This window comes from Phyllobates terribilis, unplaced genomic scaffold, assembly GCF_046119375.1.
Source record: "Phyllobates terribilis strain yellow unplaced genomic scaffold, ASM4611937v1 Scaffold_1__5_contigs__length_1240528914, whole genome shotgun sequence".
NCBI classification, from domain to species: domain Eukaryota; kingdom Metazoa; phylum Chordata; class Amphibia; order Anura; family Dendrobatidae; genus Phyllobates; species Phyllobates terribilis.
In genome coordinates this window covers 203611304-203623471 of record NW_027362761.1, presented here as the reverse complement: position 1 = coordinate 203623471, position 12168 = coordinate 203611304, and the positions used below count along the sequence as shown (strand labels likewise).

Below are 12168 nucleotides of genomic sequence, written 5' to 3'. Positions count from 1 at the left end.
CAATAAAGGGGTTCTTGGAATAAAATAAATAAATAAAAAATTACATTGTAAATAAATTCCTAAATGCGTTTAATTATCAATTTACACGTGTTTTGTTTAGGGAGGTTATTACACTAAAACATTAAAATGGCTGCCATCTTATTGTACTGACAGAAGCCTGTCTTGTGAGCATGTGCAGTAGAAAGCTCCACCACCTCCTTTCATGTGTAAGGAGATGTGTTCCCAGTGTATTTTCTGATCTAATACTGGAAATACCAGGCGCACTGAGTTAAAAAGGTGCTGTTAACAATGCCTGTCTTTCTAATTTAATGCTGGAGATGCTAGGGGTGCTAAGGTAAGAAGAGGCTGCTCACACTGCTATCCACACTGTCTTTCTGATCTAATACCGGTGACACCAAGGTGCTGAGGTAAGAAGAGGCTGCCCACACTGGGGTCCACCCTATCTTTCTGATCTAATACTGGTGACACCAAGGTGCTGAGGTAAGAAAAGGCTGCTCATACTGCTGTCCACCCTATCTTTCCGATCTAATACTGAAGATACCAGGGGTGCTAATGTAAAAACATGCTGGTCACACTGCTGTCCACCCTGTCTTTCTGATCTAATAGTGGAGATACTAGGAGTGCTGAGTTAAAAAGGTACTGTTCACAATGCTATATACCCTGTCTTTCTGATCTAATACTGGAGATACTAGGGGTGCTGAGATAAGAAGAGGCAGCTCATACTGCTGTCCACTCTGTGTCTGATCTAATAGTGGAGACACTATGAGATGAAAAGGTGATGTTCACAATGTTGTGTACCTTGTCTTTCTGATCTAATACTGGAGATAATAGGGGTGCTGAGTAGTGTTGAGCCACCCCCGTAGTGTTCGGGTTCGGTTCGGTTCGTCGAACACCGGGATGTTCGAGGAACTGTTCGTCGAACTGTTCGTCGAACACCTTAGAACACCGTCGAACACCGTTAAAACCAATGGCAGGCAAACAAAAACACATAGAAACACATAGAAAACACCTTCAAAGGTGTCCAAAAGCTGACAAACTGCTCAGAAGACGCTTTCTTTAAAAAAGCCGGCCGGCAATTCAGCAGCGGCATACACCGGTACCCGACAATTTAGACAAGAAGGAATAGAGCCTCACACATAGATTAGATAGATAGAAACATGTCAGTCACATATATATGAAGTACAGTGACAGTGTTGCTTACTGTACTTGTCATTTAGTGTAAAGGATTTATTAAAAAATATAATAGTGTTTTCATGCACTGTCTCTTTAAAAAAGCCGGCCGGCAATTCAGCATCTGTACCCGACAATTTATAACAGACAGAATAGAGCTTTACACATAGATTAGATAGATAGAAACATGTCAGTCACATATATATGAAGTACAGTGATAGTGTTGGTTACTGTACTTGTCATTTAGTATTAAAATAAAGGATTTATTATTAAAAAAAATTGGCGTGGGGTTCCCCTTAATTTTAGTCTCTAGCGGAGGTTAAGCAGACAGCTGGGGCAGATGTTTGAAGCCTGGGAAGGGGGTAATACCCACGGAGCTTCCCAGACTACTAATATGAGCCCCCAGCTGAATACATAGCCTTTACTAGCTATTAAAATGGGGGACCCCCCCAAAAAAATGACGTGGGGTCCCCCCTAATTTAATAGCTAGCAAAGGCTAGGCAGACAGCTGGGGGCTGATATTAATAGCCCAGGAAGGGAGCCATGAATATTGGCCCCCTCCCAGGCTAGAAACACCAGCCGTCAGCCGCCCCAGAAATGGCGCATTCATAGGATGCGCCAATTCTGGCACTTAGCCTCGCTCTTCCACGCTGCCCTGTAGCGGTGGCAGGGGGTAATAGGGCTGGGGTTGATGTCAGCTTATAATGCCAGCTGACATCAAGCCCAGGTTAGTAATGGAGAGGCGTCTATAAGACACCCCCATTACTAACCCCATAGTCAAAGTTAAAAGAAAACACAAACACCCAGAATAAAGTCCTTTAATTGAAATAAAGACACAATCCTTTATTGTTCTAAATTAAACCATACTTACCATCACGCCCATTCCAGCTGAAGCCAACGATCTCCTGCAATAAAAGAAAAATAATAAAGCAACCTCATCCTTACCTTTCCATGGTTCCCACGACAGCTTCAGCTCTGCTACATCGAGATGACAGGCTGGACCGCAGCAGAACGCTGCCATCCAGCCTGTCATCCCGCAGACACTGAGAAGCGCAGGCATGCTTGCGCTCTGCAGTGTCTGGCTGTGACGGCATAAAGATGAGACGAGTTCATGTCCAATGAACTCGGCGCACCTCATGCACGTCACTGACAGCGTGGGAAAATTCTCACGCTGAAGCGCTGAGTGCAGGAGAATTCTCCCACGCTGTCAGTGACGTGCATAAGGTGAGCTCATGTCCAATGAACTCAGCTCACCTCCTGCACGTCACTGACAGCGTGGGAGAATTCTCCTGCACTCAGCGCTTCAGCGCGTCATCTCAGTGTCTGCGGGATGACAGGCTGGATGGCAGCGTTCTGCTGCGGTCCAGCCTGTCATCTCGATGTAGCAGAGCTGAAGCTGTCGTGGGAACCATGGAAAGGTAAGGATGAGGTTGGTTTATTATTTTTCTTTTATTTTATTTTTATTGCAGGAGATCGTTGGCTTCAGCTGGAATGGGCGTGATGGTAAGTATGGTTTAATTTAGAACAATAAAGAATTGTGTCTTTATTTCAATTAAAGGACTTTATTCTGGGTGTTTGTGTTTTTTTTAACTTTGACTATGGGGTTAGTAATGGGGGTGTCTTATAGACGCCTCTCCATTTCTAACCTGGGCTTGATGTCAGCTGGCATTATAAGCTGACATCAACCCCAGCCCTATTACCCCCTGCCACCGCACCAGGGCAGCGTGGAAGAGCGAGGCTAAGTGCCAGAATTGGCGCATCCTATGAATGCGCCATTTCTGGGGCGGCTGACGGCTGGTGTTTCTAGCCTGGGAGGGGGCCAATATTCATGGCTCCCTTCCTGGGCTATTAATATCAGCCCCCAGCTGTCTGCCTAGCCTTTGCTAGCTATTAAATTAGGGGGGACCCCACGTCATTTTTTTGGGGGGGTCCCCCATTTTAATAGCTAGTAAAGGCTATGTATTCAGCTGGGGGCTGATATTAGTAGCCTGGGAAGCTCCGTGGGTATTACCCCCTTCCCAGGCTTCAAACATCTGCCCCAGCTGTCTGCTTAACCTCCGCTAGAGCCTAAAATTAAGGGGAACCCCACGCCAATTTTTTTAATAATAAATCCTTTATTTTAATACTAAATGACAAGTACAGTAACCAACACTATCACTGTACTTCATATATATGTGACTGACATGTTTCTATCTATCTAATCTATGTGTGAAGCTCTATTCTGTCTGTTATAAATTGTCGGGTACCGCTGCTGAATTGCCGGCCGGCTTTCTTAAAGAGACGGTGCATGAAAACACTATTATTTTTTTTAATAAATCCTTTACACTAAATGACAAGTACAGTAAGCAACACTGTCACTGTACTTCATATATATGTGACTGACATGTTTCTATCTATCTAATCTATGTGTGAAGCTCTATTCTGTCTGTTATAAATTGTCGGGTACCGCTGCTGAATTGCCGGCCGGCTTTTTTAAAGAGACGGTGCATGAAAACACTATTATTTTTTTTGATAAATCCTTTACGCTAAATGACAAGTACAGTAAGCAGCACTTTCACTGTACTTCGTATATATGTGGCTGACATGTTTATATCTATCTAATCTATGTGTGAAGCTCTATTCTTTCGGTTCTAAATTGTCGGGTACCAGTGTATGCCACTGCTGAATTGCCGGCTTTTCATGTTTCACTGTTGGCACTGTTCCCATCGATTTGGGCAATCACTGTAATGCCACAACCACCATGGCTGTGGCATTACAGTGAGTGGCAGGCAATCCCTGCATGATTGGTGCTCTAAATAGCACCAGACATGCAGGACACGCTTTTGGTGCACGAACAGTTATCGAACATAACCTCGAACAGCCGAATTTTTTGCAAATCGTTCGGGTTCGTCGAACAACTCGAACACCGCCCAAAACAGCTCGAATTTGAGATTGGCGAACAGTTCTAGTCGAACACCGCTCATCTCTAGTGCTGAGATAAGAATAGGCTGCTCACACTTCTGTGCACCCTGTCTTTCTGATCTAATACTGGAAACACCAGGAGTACTGAGGTAAGATGAAGTTGCTTATCCTCTACCCACCATGTCTTTCTGATCTAATACTGGTGATACCAGGGATGCTGAGATCTGAGACAAAGCTGCTCACACTGCTGTGCACCCTGTCTTTCTGTATGCTGAGTGGCAGCTGTCACCTGGAGACAGCTGGTACAGGTGATCTCCAGGTCAGAGAAGCAGAGCTTCCTCTTGCACATGCTCAAAAGGAACCTGTCCTATTAAAATTCTAGGAGATGTTTCTATTTGCCTAATAAGACGGCTTCAATTTAATGATTACCTTCATAGACAAAATATATGTGATTTGCCAATTAGAGGTTTTTGAAATGTATTTATGAAATTTATTTTTTTATATTCCTGGAGAACTCCTTCAATAAGTTAATGGTGAAACACAACCCACACCCTAACTTATGGGAAACCAAATTTTAGCAGTCCTTATAAGCTGGCAATGAATGACTATGCTGAAGTCATAGACCGGTGACATATTTAAAGGGGTTGTCCCACGAACAAAGTACATTTTAATTATTAGATCTTAGAATAAATTTATGTTCCATAATTGGATATGTTAAATAAAAATGTACCTGTCCCAAGATAATTTTATAAATGTGCCCCTGTGCAATGGATGTGTCCGACCATGCAGGAACATGGTTGGCTTTACCACCGCTCCTGGGCAGGGGAGGACGCAAAAGAGTATACAGACAGGACAGCAGAGGATCACAGCTGATTCTTTCTGTGAGGTAAAACAAGTTTTTAAACAGTCAGTGAAATGTTTACCTCACAGAATGAATCCGCTGTGATCCCCTGTTGTCCTGTCTGTATACTCTTTTGCTTCCTCTCCTGCCCAGGAGCTGTGGTATGATCAGACCATGTTCCTGTACGGTCAGACACAGCCATTACACAGTACACAGCAGGGGCACATTTATAAGATTATCTCAGCACATGGATATTTTTTAAAACATCCAATTGTGAAACTTATTTCTAATCCAAGATCTATTGATTAAAGTGTATTTTGTTTGTGGGAAAACCCCTTTAAGTATTTATTCCTTTTACAGCCGCTTATTTGGAAATTTTAATGGTAAATTAAAAGAGTATGCCCCCAAAGGTAGACAAACCTAATGTCTATCCATGTACTTGATTCCAGAAACCAAACTTAAATCTTCTGGACCCAAAGCAAAATCTGTACAGGGCCCCCATTTACCATGTGCTATTCATAATTCTGGTATCTTGTTAAGTAACAGATAGGCCTATTGCTCCCTTCCGGCCGATGGTAGAACCCATCCCTGGTGTTCTGCTATCTTTGCATCTCCTATACTACATTCCTTCCTGACTCCCAGTCATTTCATCACATATTGTGTTGTAGAGAGTCAAATAACTAGGATAATATATATGTGGAGTGGATTATCCTCTTTATTTGTACAGAAGCATTTGTATAAGAAAGAATTGCTTACATGTAAGTAAGTTTGAGGTTCTTCCGGAATGCCTGGCGAGATACTAATTTCAGTCCCGAGTCCACCACAGTTCTGAAATAAAGCATTCAATTCAAAGGTCCACGAATTACAGTGTGTGCTGCCAAGATTCAATAGCCTGAGACTAGATAAGGTTATTAGCTCAACTGGGCTCACAGACAAAATAGAGTTTTCTTTCTTTACCCACAAATTTGCTTAAATATGCATATATTATATTTCATTTTGCAAGATGAAAACCATGGGCCCGAGTCATTAAAATTGGTGTTGCGAGCACCATTCTTAATGAGGGGCGTAAAGAAGTAAGATGAGGCTAATTCATTAAGAGGCGTAAACCACTTAATGATTTAGGCTCATCTTATTACTGGTGTGTGCCTCCGCGTGACTCGGAGGAAATCTTACTCCAGTCAGAGACTGCAGTAACATTTCTGTCGAACGTTATGCCACAACTCAGCCCACTTTGGGGGAGCTGGCCGAAGCTGGTATAAGTCACAAATGTTTTGCGAAACTTCGTGTCACAAAAAAATGTTGAGACTTTTGATGTTGTTTAACACCAGTATTCGTGCAAAAACACTTTCGAGATTTGGGGCCTATATAGTGGCATGTAAAAGTTTGGGCACCCCTGGTCAAAATTACTGTTATTATGAACAGTTAAGCCAGTTGAAGATGAAATGATCTCTAAAAGGGCTAAAGATAAAGTTGACACATTTCCTTTGTATTTGTATTTGTCAGCTTTAACTTTAGACCTTTTAGAGATCATTTCATCTTCAATTTGCTTAACTGTTCACAATAACAGTAATTTTGACCAGGGGCGCCCAAACTTTTATATGCCACTGTATATCTAGGGCATCTGATTGGACCTGCTACTAGCAAAGTATAGAAAGGTCATTATGATATGTTTCCATCTACAGTTGTGTGAAAAAGTGTTTGCCCCCTTACTGATTTCTAATTATTTTGCATGTTTGTCACACTTAACTATTTCAGATCACAAAACTAATTAAAATATTAGACAAAGATAACAGAAGGAAACAAAAAAAATGCCGTTTTTAAATGAAGGTCTTTATTATTAAGGGAAAAAGAAATTCATACTTTCAGGGCCCTGTGTGAAAAAGTTATTGCCCCTCTCCCGTAAAACATAAAGTAACTGTGGTTTATCACACCTTTGGGAATCTGAGTTCAAGTTCCCCAGCCACGCACAGGCCTGATTACTGACACACTTGTTCTCAATCAAGAAATCAACTAAATAGGACCTGCATGACAAAGTGAAGCAGACCACAAGATCCTGAAAAGCTAGACATCATGCTGCGATCCAAAGAAATTCAGGGACAAATGAGAAACAAAATAACTGAGATCTATCAATCTGGAAAAAGGTTTTAAAGCCATTTCTAAAGCTTTGGGACTCAAGCGAGCCACAGTGAGAGCCATTATCCACAAATAGTGAAAACATGGAACAGTGGTGAAAATTCCCAGGAGTGGCCGGCCGACCAAAATTACCCCAAGAGGGCAGTGACGACTCATCCAAGAGGTCACAAAAGACCCCACAACAACATCCAAAGAACTGCAGGCCACACTTGCCTCAGTTAAGGTCAGTGTTCATGACTCCACCATAAGAAAGAGACTGGGCAAAAATGGCATGCATGGCAGATTTCCAAGACGAAAACCACTGCTGAGTAAAAATAACATAAAGGCTCATCTCAGTTTTGCCAGAAAACATCTTGATGATCACCAAGACTTTCTGTAGACTGAAGAGACAAGTTTAACTTTTTGTAAGATGTATGTCCCATTACATCTGGCGCAGAAGTCACACAGCATTTGAGAAAAGGAATATCATACCAACAGTAAAATATGGTGGTGGTAGTGTGATGATCTGGGCCTGTTTTGCGGCTTCAGGACCTAGAAGACTTGCTGTGGTAAATGGAACCATGAATTCTGCTGTCCACAAAAAAATCCTGAAGGAGAATGTCCGGCCATCTGCTCGTGACCTCAAGCTGAAGCTCACTTGGGTTATGCAGCAGGACAATGATCCAAAACACACCAGCAAGTCCACCTCTGAATGGCTTAAGAAAAACAAAATTAAGACTTTTGAGTGACCTAGTCAACGTCCTGATCTTAATCCGATTGAGATGCTGTGGCATGACCTTAAAAAGGCGGTTTATGCTCGGAAATGCCCCAATGTGCCTGAGGTACAACAATTTTGCAAAGATGAGTGGGACAAAATTCCTCCAGAGCGTTGTAAAAGACTTTTTGCCAGTTATCGCAAACGCTTGATTGCAGTTGTTGCTGCTAAGTGTGGCCCAACCAGTTATTAGGTTCAGGGGGCAATGACTTTTTCATACAGGACCCTGTAGGTTTGGATTTCTTTTTCCCTTAATAATAAAGACCTTAATTTAAAACTGCATTTTGTGTTTATCTGTGTTATCTTTGTCTAATATTAAAATTAGTTTTGTGATCTGTAACATTTAAGTGTGACAATCATGCAAAAGAATAAGAAATCAGGAAGGGGCAAACATTTTTTCACAGCACTGTATTTATGCATCTATGAGGAAGTAAAGATGGATCCAGCTCAACACACCAGGCAATTAATTAAAATTCAACAATCTTTATTGGCAAATCCTTTTAAAAACTTGTAGAAAAGACAAAAAACGGACATCTCAGACTACAAAGCAAATATTATGGGGTGGTGTGTATAAAATATACCATACGCATTTCGAGTGAAAAACTCTTGAACACTGGCTCTATATGTTTTACTTATGTTTTTCTTTTACAATTATATCAAACTAGATGGTGGCCCGATTCAAACGCATCGGGTATAAAACATTTTTGCTCCCGAACATTCTGAGAATTAATTGGGAAAAACAGAAGTGAATATTGGATAAATAATTGAGGTCTGGAGGAAGGATATCAAGATTTAGGCAATATAGGAGGAAGCAGGGATTTATGTAAAACATATTGCAGAATGTAGTTTTTTATTTGGTCAGGGGAAATACATAAACTAAATAAAATATTGCTATTTTATCAATAAAGATTAACAAGAAATTACTAGGGTTGTCCAAGACTACAAAAACGGTCTGCTTCTTTACAAAACAATGCCACTCTCGTACTCTACAAGACCTGTGGACCAGAGTCACACTTTCTAATCCAGAATAACGCCTTTAATATTTGTGTCATTCATTTCGACAGACCTGAATGAATTAGATCTGTTGCTTTCCAAAAAAAAAATCAAAATGCTCATGTGAATGGAGTCTTATTAGGTAAGTTAACCTATTAGTATGTAAATGGCATACAAAGTAATCACATAATTGGAGATTACTATGGCTCTGCATAAGTGGTAGTGAAATAATAGGTTGTTTCTATGAACAGATTAACAGATTTGGAATAGATTATTAATACACTATAAACAATAATTATCTGGAATTAAAATGACCCCAAAATTAAACAATCTTATTTCTATGAAATGTCCAGTGCTAGTCATTGTGACAAATCATCTTCCCAAAGTTCGGCAGGAAGCTGCAGAACAAAGGTCCTTTGAATCCTCCATACACTCGGCCAGCTACATGTACACTCTACACCAATATTTAGAGAAGAAAATCAATACTTACAGGTTTCTGAGTCCAGTATAAATCTTCACATCGTCTTCGTTGATTGAGGCAAATAACCGCTGATTTCCAATGTAACTAAAAACAAAAAAGAGAAACAAGTTAATTGACTGTGTTTTAATCTGTCTAAACATACTCAGAATCAATCATATTCACTCATTACTAATTATTAACAGTATCAGAGTAATAACCAAAGCAGAACCAATCACAGGAAGAATTATCCTAGGGAAGGGATATATCTGGTTATTAAAACATACAATATGTATGTCATCACTTTCAAAATAATGTTCAAATGTAGCAGATTGAATTAGGTATATTGCTTCTTCTTCCACATACAGGAAAGACTATTGCACTTATAGTTATACAGAAAATAGATAACACACTTTACATCACAAAATGAGCCAAATGACAAGTCCAGATTCATTACACAAAAATTTTTCTATTCAAAAGACTTTTTTTTTAAATAAAATTCATACATACAGTTAATTAGATTAATTCTAGTCTAGGATCTTTGTTGCAAATTCTATCTAATTGGACAGGAAGAAAAATGCTGCACGCAGAACTATTATTGCAGTTCTACTACCAGAAATCACAACAGCCCAATCATAATTTAGGTCAATGGGGTCAGTTTGGCACCATCACGTGTCGGATCTGATTATGCATCGTGGCTTCCATCATAAAAGAAAACCGCAAGACACGTGTGAACAGAGCTTAAGTTGCTGAAACTGAAATGAATACTGTGTTCTAATAATTGTATTTACAAGTATTTTATTACAATTGTGTCAAAAGTACTTCAGTCGAGATAATCGCAGGTGGTGGGGTGTTTATATAAAGAAGTTATAGAAATATTCTTAGAATGCTTCTACTGAAAACATAATTGGGGAACAACATGTAGAAACCACCATAAGGCTATGTGCACACGGTGCGTCTTTGGTGCGTTTTTTCATGCGGAATTGGGCCAAAAACGCTAGGTAATCCACGTGCCAGCCAATGCAATGACAATCCTGAAGTTCTATGCACATGATCAGGAATTTTCCTGTCAGGATTGTCATTGTGTTTAAATCTGCAGCATGTCAATTCTTTGTGCATTACTGCAGCGTTTTTCACCCATTGACTTCAACTGAGTCAGTCAAATCCACAGCAAAAACGCAGGTATAAAAATATTTGCGGATTTGCTGCAGATGTTTACTGCATATTTGATTGACTCAATTCAAGTCAATGAGTCAAAAACGCGGCAAAAACGCACAAAGAATTGTCCGTGGGAGACTACTCCTCCTATCATCCTATGGCCGCTCCTGCTAAATAATACTGGGAGCAGGCGCGGCTGAGGGGAGAAGTAGTCTCCTCAGCCGGCGTCTGTGTGCAGTGTAAAAAAAATAAAAGTTAAAATAAATTGCAATTAAAATAAAAAACACCTTATATTCACCTGTCCGCTGTACCTTGCAAAACTGATGCAGTAAGTGAGGTCACCGGAGCTCGTCAGCTGATGAACTCCAATGACCTCAGTCCCAGCAGCTATAAACTGTGAGTGTATACAGTTCTGTCCTGTGATTGCTGGTGTGACTGCTGTAGAAGTATCCCAGATCGTTGTGGGACACTGGATTATGTCATCACGGCGGACAGGTGAGGGATATGGTTGTTTTTTATTTTTGGTTCCTTACAGGTGACAATGGCTTCAAATGGAATGGGTGTTAGGTGAGTATACAATATTTTTTATTTTTGAATAAATGATTAAAACCGTGTGGAATTTTATTTAAAATAAAAGACTTTATTCTGGCCATGTCTTTATTTCAAAAACTTTACTGCAGAGTTAGTAATGGGGCATCTTAAAGGCACCCTCCATTGCTAACTTGGGCTTCATGCCAGCTGCCAATACAAGGCTGACATGAACTCCAACCCTATTACCGCACTTGCCAGCGTACCTGGGCAAGTGGGAAGAGCAGAGACTCCATGGCCCCTTCCCTGGCTATTAATACCAGCCCGCAGCTGTCTGCCTAGCCTTTGCTGGTTAAATTTTAAAGGTGGACCCTACATCAATTTTTTTGTGGGGTCTCCCTGTAAACTAGCCAGTAAAGGCTAAGCAAACAGCTGTGGGCTGTTATTAATAGCTAGGGAACAATTTTGGCTAATAGCCCCTTCCCCGGCTAGTAATATCAAATGATCCGGGCGCGCACGCTATATTTTTTACATTTTAGGCTATGTGCTCACGATCCGGACATAGCAGCACTTTGGATGCAGCATATTTTTGCTGGGTCCAAAACACTGCGTTCTATTGAACACAGGTAAATCTGCATGTGTTCATTGAACCATGCGGATTTACCGCATTTAATTCATACTAGTGGTCAAAGTTCATTACATGAGGTGGATTTGCATGTACTGAGAACACAAGTGCGGCATTAGAACACAGCGTTTTGGACGCAGCGAGACTATACTGCGTCCAAAGCACTGCTAGTTACTGATCATGGGGACATAGGGGCTAATCAAACATTAATAGCCAGGGAACATGTTGGCCTAATGGCCCTTCCTAAGCTAAAAATAGCAGCTCTCAACTGCTCCAGAAATTACATGAATGGTAATTAGGGCTAATGAGATTAGGGTTTATGGGATTTGATGTCGCTGACACCAAGCCCTTTGTTTAGTGATCAAGAGGTGTCAGACACCCTCATTACTAAACAAACCTGTAAACGTGGTAATAAAGAGTTAAATAAACACACACACTGAGAGTAAAACTATTTATTTGAAATACAACAGACACAGTCTTTAATCATTTAAATTAACCAATATACTCACCCCAGTTCCGACGATAATCCAAGGGTTAAACCGATGTCCCACGTTTCTTTTTTCAAATATCTTTATTTAGCTCCAAAAAGCATTCATTTCTGAACAATA

At 40.6% G+C, this 12168-nt stretch overlaps 1 protein-coding gene across 6 annotated transcripts in view; it reads right to left on the bottom strand.

The window, feature by feature from the left end:
- NTRK2 (neurotrophic receptor tyrosine kinase 2) overlaps positions 1-12168 on the bottom strand; it is a 379702-nt gene that overhangs the window by 353459 nt on the left and 14075 nt on the right. For all 6 annotated transcript variants that reach the window (XM_073670937.1, XM_073670934.1, XM_073670935.1 and 3 more), the window contains exons 3-4: positions 9283-9357; positions 5669-5740 (exon numbers count right to left, since the gene is read on the bottom strand). In XM_073670937.1, the coding sequence (XP_073527038.1) occupies positions 5669-5740; positions 9283-9357 (147 nt within the window). The remainder of the gene's footprint in view (positions 1-5668; positions 5741-9282; positions 9358-12168) is intronic.